This window comes from Chelonia mydas, chromosome 4, assembly GCF_015237465.2.
Source record: "Chelonia mydas isolate rCheMyd1 chromosome 4, rCheMyd1.pri.v2, whole genome shotgun sequence".
Classification (NCBI taxonomy): Eukaryota; Metazoa; Chordata; order Testudines; family Cheloniidae; genus Chelonia; species Chelonia mydas.
This window is the reverse complement of record NC_057852.1, coordinates 3,593,090-3,611,770: the sequence shown is the minus strand read 5'-3', so window position 1 is coordinate 3,611,770 and position 18,681 is coordinate 3,593,090. Positions and strand designations below refer to the sequence as shown.

The following is an 18,681-nucleotide window of genomic DNA, read 5'->3' as shown; positions in this document are numbered from 1 at the left end:
CATTGAGCCCCAATGAGAAGTACTATAGTCTCCAAAAGGCTCAATATAGCTGGTGAAAAGTTAGGGATAAGAATAATCAATCCTTTATTCTTCCCCGAATGACAAATACTTCCTGAGAATAGCTAGTATTTCTAGTGCACTTGGCATATTATACAACTGAAGCAGAAGAGAAGACAGATTGAGCCCTCAAAGTCAACAGCTCCACTAGGAAAAAAGTTCTATGAGTAACATTTCTAAATCCAAGGTCGAAGGAAAAGGCAATTCCTTCCCATGGTAAGTGGTTAAGTCAGATGTTGATGTGTATTGCCCTCTCCCTCCAAAGAGGCTTGACTGATTTGCAGGTGTTCCCATCCTCATACCCTGTGGTTAAGATAAAGTTCTGTCTCCTGGCAACAATACAAAGATAACAACCAGGCACCTTCCGCTCTACTTTTATTTTCACTTTCAGATAAAAACAAACCATTGTTCTTTTAAAAGAGAATAATCCATTCATTTGTGATTATAAAGTGCATTTTTCACCTTGAACTTTGTGTACAAAAACATTTTAAAAGACACAAACATGCAAAAAACAGCTTAACAAGGCACTTCCAGGCATAAAACAAGGACAGCAATGCCTCACTTCTACATTCACATTGGCGAAAGAAAAGTGTAAAGAGGAAAGCTCCCAAAAAGTTACCTTTTTTATTTTTTAGAATCATCATTGGTCAAAGAGTCAGTTCCCAGCACAATGTTTACACAGTGTCAAATCGTATGTCACAACTTCCAGAGCTTTTTCCCATCCACTGCAGTACACATTGCTTCCATTGGCTGGTAAGCATGGCCCCTTCATTGTACCACCAGAGGAAGAAATAAAAGCACACCACTACCCATGGCACTACAGAACACATCACTGTTGCATTTTAGGGAGTCATGGTTAGGATCCAAAGCTGTGCTAGAATAGGTTAGCTAAAAGTTGTAGCTGTACACTAGATTTTTAGAACATGTTAGCTAAAAACAACCATACCTTTAAATCCTAATAATGCTAAACCCCTGACTCATTCACAGCTGGCCTTTGGAAATCAAAGAATGATTTTAAACCAAACTTGGATAAGTCTTTCCTAAAGACAACTTTATGGAGGACACTATTTAACGTATCAAACAGAAATTCAGGAAACAGACTTTTCAAATTAGCGAATGAAGCCTGTGCAACCCATGTTTACATACACACAGTGTCAATTTAATGCCTGAAATTAATGACCGAGTACAATAATGCTTTCCACAGCCCAATACATTGATGCAAAGATCAGAAAGCTATGCATTCTTTCTGTAAGCTCATTGTTCTTACTCAATCATGTCTAATAGAAGGTTGAGTACATCATCTCCTAAAATTATAGGACAGCGTAGAAGTGTTTTGTACTGTGGTCTCCAGAATTAAAGAAGTGATGTTTTTAAAAGCAATTTTTTAATTTTTGAGAATAGCATAGCCATTTGCTTCTTCCCATGCCCTCCTAAACACAAATACTGGGTATGTGCCAAAATATATAAAGTTTGTGTTCTAGAAAAATAGAATATCTGGAAATATTAAACCCCATTTGAATTATTCCATTGAAGTATATGAAATAAGTTATTCTGCTCGAATAGCAAGACATTGACTTAATGACTGAAGTGAGTAATTTAGCTCCTTTCTCTCTGGAAGTACCTAAAATGACTGTCCTTTGCAATTCACCTCACCTCCAAAACAAGCCATGGTACTCTCCCCTCTAAAGCAACAGATCTCCCTTTTCAACAAGAGCAATGATGGCATCTCATGCCCTTGCGAGATCCGTTTTCTTGGGCAGAACTACATTTTGTATGGAAATAGCACTGAAGGCCAATGTGTGCACTTACGAGGTTAAAATTGTGATAGCTTCTATAATGTCAATACAAGATACAGCTGTGACAGCTCAATATGTAATTACAGTGCAAGTCTGGTGTTCTACCAATCTAAGTGAACCCATTCTAGCATGAAAACTGTGAACAAAAAGCGACACATCCATTCTAGTGAGACAAATTTTAGACAAAACAGTTGACTTGGATTAATACAAACTTTCAGAACTTTCCAAAAGCTAGCAGTCACATTTCAGAAACCTTTGTAGTTCAAGCCACTGCCGTGATATTGTACAAGGCACTCACACCGCACTAAAAAGTTAGTCTCCCAAATAAACTGTCTTCATAGGACATGACAAGCAGCAGCAGCGAGGTCTGTTTATCAAGTTTCAAACCCGCTACAGAAATAAACAAATTCACAAACATGCAATGTACTGACTGTCCATGCAGACTCATGCACGAACCCTTTGGCACCCGGTTTCCTCACAGAATGAAAGCTCATTTTACATTAGCACTGCAAGTAGAAGCTGCTGCACTTCCCAGGCACAGTAAGGCAGTTAATAGAGACACGTACTGAGAACAGAACGGTGATCTTTCAGCATCTGCAAGATTAAAAGTTAAAAAGAAAAAATCCTCAGTGTTACTTCCCAAGTAGTTCCAGGGGGGCTGGAAGACCTTCTGGGCATATTAACAATTGCAGCCAAAGAGCTCTTCCCCTCCATTAAAAATGTTTTTTAAAATACTTGATGAGTCAAAGGATTTAACCCCAAAGCTACAAGGATACTACACAGTTCTAAAGGAAAAAAAAATTCAACTCCTCAACATGGGCAATTGCTATGAATTTACTACACAAGTTATATTTAAATAAAAATATCTTACAGATGAACTGGTGACTAAGCATACCAGTATCTTCCCATAAATGCAGATCTCTCCTAATATGGCATGAGGCAAAGCTTCTAGTCATGGTTATTGTGTCATTTCTAGAATCTTCTCCATCTCTAACTGAAAGGCTCCAGCACAGTAACAAGGTCAGAGAGAAAGGGCCATTCACATCCCCCTCTTGCCATAAGCAGGCTAGTTTAGCTTTAATATCTTCTGTCATGTATAAATTACCTGTCAAATAGTCTTCTGGCAAAGCCAACTTGCATAGTTCTACAGAAATGGTAGAGCATAGTTAAAAAAGCCTCCCTCTTTAAGATACTCAAGCCTGTCACAACCCTAATGTGCAACCCAGGACACTAGTACATATCTAAGTGAACAATGCAATCACTGAAGTAGTAAGTGTTTAACTGGAGGAGATTAGCAGCATTATACAGAAAAGGACTAGCAGCACTGGGCAGAAACTCTAGTGAGGTCTCCCATTCTGTCAAACTGATTCCAAGTGTTGAATCTGGGGGGTAACTATCATGATGCGAAAGACACTTGTTTAGCTGGTATTAAAACCACTTGCGATCACTGAACATTACAGTCATCTTGCTCTACCCCAATGGAGCTTTGCATTGCCATGTAAAGTGTCATTTACCCAGCCCTTTGGCAAACTTCACGTTCAGGCCAATTCCCAAGCTTGCAACAGGCACAGCAATAGTTAATGAATCAAGACTCAGTTCCTCTCTTAGTAGTAAGGCCCTAGCTTTTCATACCCTGAGTAGCTAGGCCACTCAGGAAACAAGCCATAGGAGCACCTCGGACTTCCAAATTGATCAAAGGCAATGCCAAAATCAGGTCCAGCCTGAGGCTGCGAGACTTCCCGAGCAGATTTCAGTTCAGACTGTATGATCCTGTAATTCAGGCCTCTGTTGCTGTCCCAATACACTTTCCCATCACACTCGTAATTGACTGCAAACTCGATTCTTTCATGGGACTGAATTCTCTCTGGCAAGCAGATATCAAAGGAAAATGTGTCCTTGTCTGAACCTGCGTAAGTGTCCTTGACATATTGGCACGGATAGTCTGTGAAGCTTTTCCAAGTGTCAAATGTCATCCTTATTCTCACAGTCTTCTCAAAAGCAAGATTCTTAACCTTCACTGTGCCCACAATAGCTTTATCCTTTAGCACGCAGTTTTCTAGGCAGACAAAATCCGTCTGAAGGCGATTTCTGAAGTCCAAGTAGTCTGCAGAAGGCTGTACGAAATCCAAGACAAAGTTGTCCCTCTCTACCGTCGTCAGACCCACAATATTGTCTATTAACTCTGTGATGTTGAATGGAATATCTAATGGGTCATCAAACTCTGAAAACACTTTAACCATTGTCAGAGCCAAGCCTCTGCTATCGGCAAAAGAAACTCTCTTTTTCACCCTATTTCCCTGGAGAGATGTTGCTGCCTCTCCAGGTTCACTGAACTCAGCCTTGCTGTTCTGAATGCAGGGACGTAATGGTTTGTTTGGTTTTGGAGCTATTTTACAAGCAAATCTCTCTCTTCTCAAGGGTGGAGAACACAGATACAGCTGCATGGCTATGTCCACAGCCATTGCTGGGGTGGGAGCAAAGTAGTCCAGAATTCTGAAAGAAAGAGGGCGAAAAGGTGAGTTTTCATCACATAATTATAGGACCTGAAACGGAGCATAAGCAAGCAACAAGTAAACTTTATTATTCTGTGACATGAGCTCTCTTTGAGCTCCAGTTACTGCTATATACAGTCAGCTGCTGAAGAGTTTTTTTCCTGGAGCACACCTTGCCCCCTCATCCCCCTGCAACAACATAATATCATCAATGACAAGTGTTAAAAGCAAAGCATACAGAGAATAAGAGTAAACTGGTTTTTATATTGCATTTCCTCCATTCTAGATGCATAAACCATTTTGTTTGTTAAATACTGTGCAGAGATCAACCATCTTTAAATAAATCTAGGCTGTAGGAATCATAGAATATCAGGGTTGGAAGGGACCTCAAGAGGTCATCTAGTCGACCACCCTGCTCAAAGCAGGACCAATCCCCAACTAAATCACCCCAGCCAGGGCTTTGTCAAGCTTGACCTTAAAAACCTCTAAGGAAGGAGATTCCACCACCTCCCTAGGTAACGCATTCCAGTGCTTCACCACCCTACTAGTGAAACAGCGTCTCCTAATATCCAACCTAAACCTCCCGCACTGCAACTTGAGACCATTACTCCTTGTTCTGTCATCTGCTACCACTGAGAACAGTCTAAATCCATCCTCTTTGGAACCCCCTTTCAGGTAACTGAAAGCAGCTATCAAATCCCCCCTCATTCTTCTCTTCTGCAGACTAAATAATCCCAGTTCCCTCAGCCTCTCCTCCTAAGTCATGTGCCCCAGCCCCCTAATCATTTTGGTCGCCCTTCGCTAGACGCTTTCCAATTTTTCCACATCCTTCTTGTGGTACCATGACTGAAAAGGATTACTGGCCCAAGGAATATTTCTTCTACTCTGTCATGGTGTTTCTAGTTATGACAGGTTTCAAAATACTAAACCTAAGTATAGTGCTTTATCCCCACCCCAATGGTTTTGCTGTATTATGGTTAAACGAACATTGGAAGTTAATGTAAAATTTCAGTAGTTTCACAAACTTAAATACAATTAAATATTATATTTCTGCTGTGGTTTCCTCACCAGGAGAGTCTGATATTTTTTCCACTTCACTGCGTAGCTGTAGCTTCCTTTAAACATACAAACAGGAACCGCATATTTCATCAGCAGTAGCAGTATGGAGCTGACATGACCTCTGCGGGGGCGGGGGGACCAGAACCACAGCACAACAGACACTAGACTTCATGATAACTTGATTTTTGAAGTTTGGGGGATGACACCAAATTGTCATTTCTTATGACAACTCCTCAAGTTATTTCAATATGCTTCCCTCCTCAGACTCTTCTGGCATGATTCTGAGCAGCCAATTTTCTCATGAGCATTGGTGTTAGAGATGAATGCCTTACACAACATGATACTCAGCAGATCCAGCTCTAACTGCTCGAGTCACTGGAAAATGGTAAAATGAATGTGATGCTAGGGTCTGATACTATTATCTCATGGGCTACCGACACTAAACAGATGCTGCTCAAGCTTTCCTGCCCCATCCAATAGTACTTTATAGCCATGGTGATTCAGGAAATAATGGATAAATAGATATGTATAAATACTCATTTTAAATGGTCACAGAGATGAGCAGTGACATTTCGACAGGGGACTGAGCAGCGTAGCATGGGAGTATTCTAGACCCGTCCCCAGAAAAGGCTAGCAGACACAGCAGGGTACGTGCAGCTCCACAGGATACGTGCACTTAATGGTAACAGGAATTACGTTCAATTAAAACCAAAGGGACCTTTAGCAAGCTAAACATGCTATAACACCCCCCCACCACCAAAAGAACCCCACTGGTGCCAAGAGCCACCCCCACCCAAGCCACATCCCGCTCTTGCGGAGTCTTCTGCTGTTTGTGTGCTCACCAGTATCTGGCTCAGTGGCCACACTGACTGAACTTCAAGCCCCAAATTAATGCCAACTCCCACAATCCAGGGAGTTGCCTTCTCAGCTCCCACACCAGGTGCTAGGCAGCACCCCATTCAGGAAGGCAATTGATGCTGGTCCCACACAGCCTTCTGCAGCAAAGCAGGTGCACTAAGGTCTTCTTCCTTCCAGAGAAGACCCCTTCCTGGTCCAGAACTGGGCATGAGGAACCCAAGGAAGCCCCAACCAGCCTGAAAACCAGTGCCTGCAGGCCTCTTGTCCACCACTCAATACCAAGGGCCTGTTGACACCACCCCACCAGCAGAAAGCATTCGGGGTGGGGGTGTCTCCTGCTAGGCCTCCAGAGAGCGACCCTTCCAACATGTAGGGCCCCCTACCATTACAGCAGGAATTTCCATCCAGGGTAAAAGGCCCCACCTGCCACCATCCACTAGAGCCCTTCCTCTCCCACAATCCTCTGCCTGGACAGCAGGAGCCCTCTGCTTGGGTAGCAAAGCAGTGTTGGTGGTGGGGGGAGGCAGCGTCTCAGCATGCACAAAATTCTCTACTGGGGAGGCTGGGTACCATCAACAGCCCCCTCTTCCAGGCTGTGTCATTCCCCCTCCTGCCCACGTCTCCCGATACAGGGCATTTGGGAGGGTAGCCCCCACCTACTACAAAACAGCAGCAGCCACCTTCCTTCCCCCACCTAACTGCGCAAAGATGGTAGCAGGGGAGCTGGGTCTGCATCATTATGTTGTTCACACTCAAAGGATCTTCCCCGCAAACATCAGAACTAGAAACAATCGTACACTGACAGCCTACTGCCTAGATTCGAATGACACATGCATGGGCAAGAGTCCGACTTGCCAGGGATGAACTGATTGTTCTCCAACCCCTGAAGAATACAAGAATACAGGAGCACGATATAGCCCATTGATTTTATTTAACGTGATTTAAAATGAAGAACTTTTCCTTTAAAAAAAATAAAATAAAAAAAAATCTTTCAATGACTCATCTCCTGTCATTCCCAAATGAAAATCTCTAAATGAGACCGCAGCATCACAACAGCAGGTGGCTAAAGAGAACCAGGGCTAAATGAGAGATCAAGGCTGCCAACACCTATTGAGAACCGTAGTACCTTACAACTACAATACTCAGGCCAAGAACCAAGCTCCTTACAGAAAGCTGTCTACACATCAACCCTTCTTCAGAACAGCAACAAAATATTTCATCTGTAAGTTGCATTCAACAAGGACTTCTGTTTATTCAGAATGTGTGTCAAGACCTGAGGGCAAAAGTGCACTAAAGCAACAAGCTCCTCCTCTGCTTCCTCATCACAGCCTGACACAGCTCAAATCCAACTAAAACAGGGGTGGGCAAACTATGGCCCAGGGGCTGAATCCAGCCCTTCAGATATTTTAATCCGGCCCTCGAGCTCCCGCCGGGGAGCAGGGTCGGGGGCTTGCCCCGCTCCTGTGCTCCCACCGGGGAGCAGGGTCCGGGGCTTGCCCCGCTCCACACGTGCCATGGCTCTGCATGGCTCCTGGAAACAGCGGCATGTCCCCACTCTGGCTCCTATGCATAGGGGCAGCCAGGGGGGCTCCGCACGCTGCCCCCGCAGTTCCCATTGGCCAGGAATTGTGGCGCTGGAGCGGGGACATGCTGCTGCTTCCAGGAGCTGCTTGAGGTAAGAGCCACCCGGAGCCTGCATCCCTGACCCCCTCCTGCGCCCCAACCCCCTACCCCAGCCCTGACCCACCTGCTGCCTTCCAAACCCCTCGGTCCCAGCCTGGAGTACCCTCCTGCACCCCCAAACCCCTCATCCTCAGCCCTACCCCAGAGTCCACACCCCCAGCTGGAGCCCTCACCCCCCTCCGCACCCCAACCCCCAATTTCATGAGCATGTATGACCCGCCATACAATTTCCATACGCAGATGTGGGTCTTGGGCCAAAAAGTTTGCCCACCCCTGAACTAAAGTGTCCCAAGCCTCACAGAACAGCATTAAATCCATGTGTGCATTCTCTGCTCTGCTGTACATGGTCTTGTAAAGCTTCTACTCACACACAGGAAGCTACTGTTTGTATATGCTATTTCATCCTGCAAAACAACACAGCCTCAAATATTCACAACTGCCTGTTACCTCGACCACTCTCAGAAACATTACAGGGTCATGTCTCATTACAGTTAAACCTAGGGAGGTGGTGGAGTCTCCATCCTTAGAGGTTTTTAAGGCCTGGCTTGACAAAGCCTTGGCTGGGATGATTTAGTTGGGGATTGGTCCTGCTTTGAGCAGGGGGTTGGACTAGATGACCTCCTGAGGTCCCTTCCAAGCCTGATCTTCTATGATTTGAAGAAACTAATAATTGCAGCCTCAGTGTCCCTGGCAATATCTGGATAAGGAAGGATATATTGTGTTATTTAATAAAAAGGTACTCTATCATAAAGCTATTTTGGGACATTCAACCTAAGGGTGTTTAGAAGTCAAACCTCTCACGATGCATCCTATTTAGGCCATTAAAGTCACAAGGCCAGATCTACTGAACTGACTGCAATTTTCAGTTACAATTTTATAACTCAGATGTGAACTTTTGCTCTGGATCGACCTTGGGGCACTTACTTCAAAGTCCAGGAATGCTGGGTGGGACTCTGTTGAACCACCCTAAAAGGAATGGGGAAGCTTTTCATTTTAGTCAGAGACTTACAGTAAGGTTAATGAACTGTCTCAGGTTTTAAAACATTTAGATCTTTAAAAGTGATTCAGTGAATAGCTGTTACTGGAAAGAAGCCCACAAACTCAGCTCTGGAAAACACAGGAAGTGTTCAGCTATAAGAATGCAGAGAAAGTGTGTTTAAAGGGACACTGACAACTTGATATCTTCATTCTTTTAAAGAAAGTTTGAAGCTCATTTGCCCAGTTTTCAATACCACCCCAAAGACTTCAAAACTGTATTACCCTGCCAGTTTCACCCTCTCCTCCGAGCAAATACTGATGCCCTTTCTCCCACCCCAGCTTCTATGGAGCATAAGCAAACATGGGAACGAAACTGTTTAAATCCATGTTTGTCAGCAGCCTTTGATTATATTGGTACATATCCAAAAATAAGGTTTGTTAACCCATGCTTTCTCTGCTAGCTGTCTGCAGCAGACTAATACAACAAACATTAGCAAGCATCTTGAAAGAATACTGACAACAAACAAGTTGAAGACAGTTTTACAGGTATGTTGTATGCTGCCTGTTAGGTCCAGAAGAGGAGGCAGTTTGTTCTAAGTGAGGAAGTATTATGCTAGTACCACTTGGTAATCAGCTGTCTTCATTTGGGCCAGGTATATCTGACAAAGTTTTGGTGGCATATCTATGTTGGTCAGGGGTGTGGAAAAAAAAACCCAACCAAACAAAACCACACAGCCAGTTATGCTGACAAAAGCCCTTGTGTAGATGCAGCTATGCTGACAGAGGAGTGCTTGTGTCAGCTTAGCTGATGTCGTTCAGGGAGGTGCACCTACAGTAGGAGGCTCTGCCAATACCATTTTGCCAGCAAAGCATCCGTAGCTTCAAGGCCTTGCCTACGTACAGTTGATGCATACGTATGGTCTCTTGAGAAGTTCCAATACCTTCTCTTCTCATCCTCTCAGGAAAGGGAAAGACTGTCTAGGCCTCTCTTGGGCAGCTGGAACTACCAGAGAGCCTGGAACAAGAGGAGAACAGAAGTTCTGAAATCCCTCCTCAAGGGCTTGGGACCTACAGCACCTCTCTCCTAGATGTAACTAGTACAGAAACTAGAGTTAGCCACAAATCCTTCACTTGCTCCAACATCTCTTCATTTATTGAAAGGGCCCATTTAGATTGTAAGCTCTTATAGGGCAGGAACTGTCTCTTGCTACGTCTATGTACAGTGCCCAGCATAATGGGGCCCTGATCTCAGAGATCTCCAGGGACCACAGCAACATAAATACAAATAAATGACTTTGGAAAATCCAGCCATTATTTAGGTGTCTAAATGGGAACAGAGGTCTTCTGGGAGTCTGGCCCTATTGTGTTGTTAGTCAATGACATATAGGAGAGCAGTGGTGCAACACATGCCCCTCCTCACAAGAAATCGGAAAACAGTACGACAGCTGGCAATGGACTGAATGCCATTCTAGGAACAGCATAACATGAAGCCAGTAAAATGAGGATCACAATTGTGAGCTCCAAGCACATCCTGACAGAGACTAAATAGCCAACAAGGCTAAAAATCCTATCACTATCAATGAACAACTGATGCATAGCAAGAACTAAGCTCCCAGAAGAGGGATCAGAGTAATCTGAAGCCACCACACACACTCCTTATATATCTGCAAGTAAGGAAGCACTGTAACAAGGGGATAGGCAGGGTGTGTCCCCAATGTCAACACTGCTGCCAGAAAACGTCAAGCTTCCACTGCTTCAGTGGAGGGGACCATGCAGACAATGCACTAAGCACTCTTTGCTCCTAGGCACCAGAGAACCCACACACTGTTCACTCCCACCACTTTGGCTTCTCTGCCAAGAAGTCCTGCAGAGCTTTTTGGAAAAACTTTTACTGAAGTGTCCAGGAGAAGCCAGTTTGAACAGAGGCAACATGCAGGTTAGAGTCTCAAAGTTCGAAGAATGACTGTGGGGACACCGCTTCTATGAGGGAGGGAATTTACTACTGAGGCTATGTCTACACTGCCACTTTCAGCAGTAAAACATTACAGGGGTGTAAAAAACACCCCCCTGAGCGACAACAGTTCTAGTGCTGAAGAGTCACGCTCCCAGCGATAAAGCTACCACCCCTTGTTCGGGGTGGTTATTTTTTATCGCCGGGAGAGCTCACCCCCAGCGATAAAGTGTGACTACACTGCCCACGACAGCACCGCCGGGACCATGCTGCAACATGGGCAGCGTAGACATACCCTGACAGCACTTATCACCCCGGAAGAGAGGTGCTTCAGTTACAGGTTGTTAAGAACCAACACCAACAAAAACAGTAAATCAAATCCTAGACAACATAAATGGCGTCTCAGCTTGTGGCCTACAGGTTGGTGAACTTCACCCAGAGACTTTACAGGCATTGATTTTCAAAAGATTGGACTCAAATTACAGAGTTATTGAAATTTAGGCCATGTCTACACTAGAAACCTTAGAGCGACACAGCTGTACCAATGCAGTTGCTCTGCCGTAAGCCTTAGGTTGTGATTGCAAGTACTTCTCATCCACTTTACCTATTCTAATGAAGGCCCTCACATAAGAATGCAAGGCCATTCAAGGTTTTTAAAGGTTGTCACCACCTGCAAGTGAGCAGAAACCCAGAGCAGTGACTCTGGATGTTATGTTCATGCATGCCTACCTGCAATGAGGTGGAGAGGGACAGGTGTGTTCTAGAAGACCAGAAGTCTTCCCGTGGGCTTGAGGACTACTCCTACTCAGGACTTTATCACAGCAGCGAAGCTTGAAGGTAACCAAAGCGTCAGATCACTGGGAGGTCTGCACTAGCGAGTAATGACTGCACATCTCCTGGCCAGCCACAGATGAAACACCATAGATCATCCATGCCATCTGGAATACTTCTCCCTATCAACAGTGACTCTACACAAGAACAGGAACAAGGTGAAATCCCACAAAGACACCAGTTGCAATCCAATACGCTTTCAGATACCTCAGAAGGAGCAGCCCACAAAGTGAATCCCTTAAGATCCTACAGGAGAGGCAACAATAGAACATACAGCCAGACTGGGTCAGACCAAAGGTCTATCTAGCCCAGTATCCTGTCTTCCAACAGTGGCCAATGCCAGGTGCCCCAGGGGGAATGAACAGAACAGGGTATCATCAAGTGATCCGTCCCCTGTCGCCCATTCCCAGCTTCTGGCAAACAGAGGCTAGGAACACCATCTCTGCCCATCCTGGCTAACAGCCATTGATGGACCTATCCTCCATTAATTTATCTAGTTCTTTTTTGAACCCTCTTACAATCTTGGGCTTCACAATATCCTCTGGTAACCGGTTCCACAGGTTGACTGTGCGTTGTGTGATGAAATACTTCCTTTTGTTTTAAATCTTTTGCCTATTAATTTCATTTGGTGACCCCTAGTTCTTGTGTTATGAGAATGAGTAAATAACACTTCCTTATTTAGTTTCTCCACACCAGTCATGATTTTATAGACCTTTATCATATTCCCCTTAGTCATTTCTTTTCCAAGCTGAAAAGTCCCAGTCTTAATCTCTCCTCATATGGAAGCTGTTCCATAATATCATTTTTGTTGCCCTTTTCTGTGCCTTTTCCAATTCCAATATATCTTTTTTGAGATGGGGCAACCACATCTGTATGCAGTATTCAAGATGTGGACGTATCATGGATTTATATAGACACAACATGATATTTTATGTCTTATTATCTATCCCTTTCTTAATGATGCCCAATGTTCTGTTAGCTGTCATTAATATAAAAAGCTACAGGCAGATCAAATGGACACCTACTGCTAGATCAAACAGCTGACACGAGTCTAATTTCCACAGTTAGATCTGAACCCAAATCAAAAGGGAATCAAAGAAGTCAACATCTGTCTGGGAAGGTGTAAGTGGGCCCTGCCCCAGCACAGGGGGCTGGACGAAATGACCTCTCAGGGCCCCTTCCTGCTCTGCATGTCTTCAGTTCTCTAAGTCTGTGGAATCCGGGGGTTGCATCACCTTCCCTAAAACCCCTCTGCTACTGTGGGGGTGAATCTGGCGGAATAACCTGTCCCCACACTTCAGGCCACGAGCCGATAATTCAGAAATTGCCATTGCTGGGACCCAAGGCTGCCCCACACCTTGAAAAGAAAAACCGTCTTGCTCCCAAGCCTCGACACTAGCTGAGGGGCAAGTTACTCACGGGTCGCCACAGCACAAGCCCAAGCGAGCGCCCCCCTCGGGAGCGGGTCTGCGAGGCTCCCCCCGCGCCACGGAGCTCGGGCTCTGCCGAGCGAGCGCGGGGCGGCCCCGCGGAGGCTGCGGCGGGTGCGGCAGGCAGCGGGGGGTCCCGGGCCGCCGCTGGGGCGGGGCGGCTCGCGGGACCCAGGCTCGGGAGGCCCGAGCTCTCCTGTCGCTGCCGGGTTGAGGGACCCGGGGCCAGGCTCGGGCTTTGCCGGGCTCGCCCGGTGCCCGGGGGGCCCCCCGGCAGCCAGCCCCGTGACACACGCGCCCGGCCCCGGGGGGAGCCCGGCGGCCCCCCGCCGCCAGCAGCGCCCGGCAGGGCTGGGACGCCGCCCCGGGCCGGAGCGGGCGCCGCGTCCCCCGTGAAGCCTCCCGCAGCTCCCCGTACAGGGCGGGGCCGGCCCGCGGGCTAGTACCTGGCGCGGCGCATGGGTCCGGCGGGGCGCGCGCAGCCCGGCTCCGGCTCCGGCTCCGGCGGCGGCAGCGGGCCGAGGCTGCCGAACAAGGCTCAAGGGGGGCGGGGCGCAACCACGTCGGGGTGCTCAGCCCGGAGCTCCGGCCGGGCCAGACCATCCCCACTGCAGCCAATGGGAGCGCGCCCAACCCGACGCGCCAGCCAATCGGAGCGCTCCGGGCCCGACCCGCCAGCCAATGGGAGCGGAGTTTCCGCGTGACCCGCTACACTCTAGCTCGTGAGCATACCCCTGCCGGTGCTCTGCGGAGCAGCCCCGAGACGCCAGACCCCCGCTGCGCCGGGAGTGGAACAGCCCGTCCCCAGACACAGCCCCCCCCCGCCAAAGGGGGCAGCCCCTCCCCCAGACACAGCCCCCCCCCGCCAAGGGGCCGAGGGGGGCAGCCCCTCCCCCAGACACAGCCCCCGCCGCCAAGGGGCCGAGGGGGGCAGCCCCTCCTCCAGACGCAGCCCCCCCGCCAAGGGGTCGAGGGGGGCAGCCCCTCCCCCAGACGCAGCCCCCCCAAGGGGCCGAGGGGGGCAGCCCCTCCTCCAGACGCAGCCCCCCCGCCAAGGGGTCGAGGGAGGCAGCCCCTCCCCCAGACGCAGCCCCCCCAAGGGGTCGAGGGGGGCAGGCCCTTCCCCAGACGCAGCCCCCCCTCCAAGGGGTCGAGGGGGGCAGCCCCTCCCCCAGACACAGCCCCCCAGCCAAAGGGCCGGGGCGGGCAGCCCCTCCCTTGCGCAGGCACCCCCGTTGCCCAGAGAAGCGGAGCGATCCCCCGGGCGTGGGCCCCCTCCCACAGCCAGGGCTTGGAGCGGGGGCAGACGCCCCCACGAGGGCTGGGCGAAGTGGGATAACCGAGGGGGCAGGGCCAGCCCAAGGGAACCATGGGGGACGAAGCCCAAAACTCCCGGGAGAAGGACAGACAGGCCCGCGTGGCCGCCTAACTCGGTATTATTCCCCTGCAGCGCAGTCACCTGCCAGTGCCAGCCCACCTCATCCCGGCGGTCCCCACGCATCTGGCCTCTGCCTCCCAGCGCTTGGCTTCGGGGCCTTCCCTTTCACCTTTGTCAATGAACGTGGCAGGCTTAGTTCGCTTCCTCCCTTTGCCCTTTGTTATCTGATCGATCAAACGCTAATTCCGGCTGAGCTTCTCCAAAATAGGAATTGTGTAGTGCGGAGATGGGGAGGGGAAACCCCGCTTTCCAAGCCTGCTGTGAACACAGGGCAGGAGAGCTACTCTTTCTTTCCTACAACATTTGCACTCAATAAAAAGATAATCTTAACTAAATGAGGGGGATATAAACGAGCAATTAAGCAAGCACTTTACAGAGCTGCATTAGAAAGAGTAGTAGAGTCAAACGTGCTTTTTTCACTGCATGCATCCGAAGAAGTGAGCTGTAGCTCACCAAAGCTTATGCTCAAATAAATTTGTTAGTCTCTAAGGTGCCACAAGTCCTCCTTTTCTTTTTGCGAATACAGACTAACAGGGCTGTTACTCTGAAACGTGCTTTGACATGCAGGTTTGCTCTGGAGATGTAGGACCACAGCCTTGGGAAATGTCTACACTTGGGGCTATTTGTTGAGCCTTGAGTTAATTGTTTAGTAATTAATTCAAGGTAGTTAACACATTTCTAAATACTACTTTGGACACTCCCCAAACGTTTCTTCCGGGACACACATATTTCCTTTACCCTCCCAGATAAGTTTTTAGCAGTCAATTAACTTCAGGCAAAACCACCTACGACAACGCCACTGCTGTGTCTTCGGGCATGGCAACACTTGCAGATGTGGAGCGCTGGGCGTTAAACCAGCCCTCGGAGAGCGCAGTAGGGAAAGCGCTGCAGTGTGTTCACACGGTCAGCTGCAAGCGCACTGGCGTGGCCACATTTGCCGCACTTGCAGCAGTATTGGGAGCAGTGCATTATGGGCAGCTGTCCCACAAGGCACCTCTTCCCATTCTGGCGCTGTGGCTTGTGGGAAGGGGGTGGGGCATTCTGGGTCCTGTCCCAACGCTGCACGATGCATCGCTTCGCATCCCAGCAATCCCTGTGCTTCCGTTCACATTTGGCGCCATCTTGCAACGTTTTTTGTACTGCGCGTTCTGTCTTCCCTTTAGGTCTGTGGGAATAGAGCCCTAACTGCTGAGGAGTATGCTGATGGGTCTTGCCAGCATGTCACAAATGGCAGTCGAGTTACTCCTTAAGCTACAATCTGACAGTGAGGAGTCCAATGATGATGTCGACTCGCATAACGCTTACGACACGAGATTGCTTGTGGCATTCACAGACATGCTCACCGCAGTGGAACGCCAATTTTGGGCTCAGAAAACAAGCACTGAGTGGTGGGATCACCTCGTCATGCAAGTCTGGGATGATGAGCAGTGGCTGCAGAAGTTTTGGATGAGAAAAGCCATTTTCATGGGACTTAGAGTAACAGCCGTGTTAGTCTGTATTCGCAAAAAGAAAAGGAGTACTTGTGGCACCTTAGAGACTAACCAATTTATTTGAGCATGAGCTTTTGTGAGGTACAGCTCACTTCATCGGATGCATACTGTGGAAACTGTATGTATGTAGCTCACGAAAGCTCATGCTCAAATAAATTGGTTGGTCTCTAAGGTGCCACAAGTACTCCTTTTCTTTTTGCGAATACAGACTAACACGGCTGTTATTCTGAAACCTGTCATTATGCAAGGCACTGCATTTAGCAGTAGGCAGTTTCCACAGTATGCATCCGATGAAGTGAGCTGTAGCTCACGAAAGCTCATGCTCAAATAAATTGGTTAGTCTCTAAGGTGCCACAAGTACTCCTTTTCTTTCATGGGACTGTGTGCTGAGCTCGCCCCAGCCCTGCAGCGCAAGGACGTGAGATTGAGAGCTGCCCTACCAGTGGAGAAGCAGGTGGCTATTGCAATCTGGAAGCTGGCAAATCCAGACAGCTACCGATCGGTCGCTAACCAGTTCGGAGAGGGAAAGTCGACCGTTGGAATCACATTGATGCAAGTTTGCAGGGCCATTAATCACATCAGAAGAACCGTGACTCTGGGTAACGTGCATGATATTGTGGCTGGCTTTGCACAAATGGTTTTCCCTAACTGCGGAGGGGTGATAGATGGGACGCATATTCCAATTCTGGCACCAGCCCACCTAGACTCCAAGTACATAAATCGGAAGGGGTATTTCTCTATGGTTCTCCAGGCGCTTGTGGATCACCGTGGGCGTTTCATTGACATTAACGCAGGCTGGTCCGGAAAGGTGCATGACGCACGCATCTTTCAGAACGCAGGCCTGTTCAGGAAGCTGCAAGCCGGGACTTTCTTCCCAGACCAGAAGATCACCATAGGGCAGGGGTCTTCAAACTACTGCCTGCGGGCTGGATCCGGCCCAGGGCTTCCATTTGTCGGGCCCTCCAACCAACAGGGGAGAAGCGAACAGCTGAGTAGGCACACCAAGCAGGCAGGGGGAGGAGCTGCCGGGAGCAGCTCGTGCGGGAGGGGTAGCTCAGCTGAGCTGTGTGGAGGGTTGAGTGCCCCCAGGAGCCAGTGTCCCCCAAAAAGGGGAGCCAACTTAGGGGAGAGTTGCTGCTGCAGCCCAGCAGGTACAATCAATTCTGGTGATGGGGAACACTAACTTTGAACCACAGCTAAATGCAATTTTGTCAGAAAAACATCAGTACCATACTTCTCACTAATTCTAACATAATATTTCTTTATTTCTGAATATGTGTATTTGTATGATACAAATGTGTGAGTTTTTAGAAATAAAAAAAAATAACGTGAAATGATTTTTAATGTACTGACAAATATTTTGTGTGATTTCACAGTACCTGCATCGATTAACTTTTATACCTGATTTAGAATGTAATGCAACACTGACACAGAGTAGTGTTGTTTTTAATGATTTTGCATATATTTGAATACATTTAATTTCTTTCACAGTCGCTTCGGCCCATGAAGCCCCTTCAAAAATCTAATATGGCCCTCGTCTCATAAAGTTTGGAGACCCCTGCCATAGGGGAAGTCAAAATGCCCATTGTGATCCTTTGAGACCCTGCTTACCCTTTAATGCTATGGCACATGAGAACAGCTCCTGGCTGCATGCTGGGGATGCTGGGGTGTCTCCCTCCTCCACAGTCCCCTCACTCCTGCTTTCCTCCTCCTCCTCCTCCTGCCTTGTTGAACTGGGCTCTGAAGTGTCCATGGTGGTCCTCGGAGTGGAGGTGTGGTCGCCCCCAAGTATTGCATCCAGCTCTTTGTAGAAACGGCAGGTCGTGGGGGCAGCATCGGCGCGGCGGTTTGCCTCGCGGGCTTTGTGGTAGGCATTTTGCAGCTCCTTCACTTTAACCTTCACTGCTGTGCATCCCGGTCATGGCCCCTTTCCATCATGTCCCTTGATATCTGCCCCAAGGTATCGTAATTCCTATGTCTGGAGGGCAGCTGGGACTGGACAGCTTCCTCCCCCCAAACACTGATGAGGTCCAGCACCTCGCCATTGCTCCATACTGTGGATCGCCTGGCGTGTGGAGGCATGGTCACCTGGAAAGATTCGCTGAGAGCACTCCACGCCTGGCTGGGCAAACAGGAAGGGGATTTTCAAAATTCCCAGAAAATTTAAAGGGCGGGTCTGAGGGTTGGTCATCTGAGGGCAGGGCAGTAGAGTTCAAAGTGATGACCAAAGTGGCTAGAACAGCCATTGTGGGACACTTCTGGAGGCCGATCACAGCACAATAACAGACCAGGGTGTCCACACTGGTGCTGCGGCGCTCCAGCCAGGGCGCATAAAGCATTATGCTTCTCATTGAGGTGGATTACCAGGAGTCCTCCAGCCGCGGAGTCCGGGTGCTGTATGTGCTTTGCCAGTGTGGATGCGTTATAAGTTAGGGCACCCGGGGCCGCTTTAATGCGCTCTAACTCATAAGTGTAGCCATGCCCTTCACCTCTGTAGAAGATGGAAAGAGTGTCCCCATAGTGCAATTGCTGCTGAATTGATACCTGCTACAATTCATACCACTGCTGTTGTGTAATTATAGTTTAGGATTTCAAGTATTTAAAGATAGTTATGGAAG

General features: G+C 48.2%; 1 protein-coding gene across 6 annotated transcripts; it reads right to left on the bottom strand.

The window, feature by feature from the left end:
• Positions 1–415: 415 nt before the first annotated feature.
• Positions 416–14,818, bottom strand: PPP1R3B (protein phosphatase 1 regulatory subunit 3B). Of its 6 annotated transcripts, XM_043545328.1 has the most exons (4): positions 13,582–13,717; positions 11,604–11,842; positions 10,822–10,903; positions 416–4,346 (listed from the first exon to the last, which is right to left on the bottom strand). In XM_043545328.1, the coding sequence occupies exon 4, from the start codon at positions 4,313–4,315 to the stop codon at positions 3,458–3,460; it is 858 nt and encodes a 285-aa protein (XP_043401263.1). In that variant the 5' UTR covers positions 4,316–4,346; positions 10,822–10,903; positions 11,604–11,842; positions 13,582–13,717; the 3' UTR covers positions 416–3,457. The 6 variants fall into 6 exon arrangements, with proteins under 6 accessions (XP_043401263.1, XP_037752452.1, XP_043401262.1 ...); XM_037896524.2 differs by lacking the exon at positions 10,822–10,903; XM_043545327.1 differs by lacking the exons at positions 10,822–10,903; positions 11,604–11,842; positions 13,582–13,717 and adding an exon at positions 14,613–14,818.
• Between the last annotated feature and the right edge of the window lie 3,863 nt (positions 14,819–18,681).

What these genes read in the sequence shown, in the direction of transcription:
- PPP1R3B (XM_027828167.2), bottom strand. Translation starts at nt 9,877, where the DNA reads ATGAGAAGAGAAGGTATTGGAACTTCTCAAGAGACCATACGTATGCAT. An exon ending in ACCATACGTATGCATCAACT is followed by an intron (nt 4,347 to 9,824) that starts GTACGTAGGCAA and finishes TCTTTCTTTCAG; the next exon opens with AATTCTGGACTACTTTGCTC.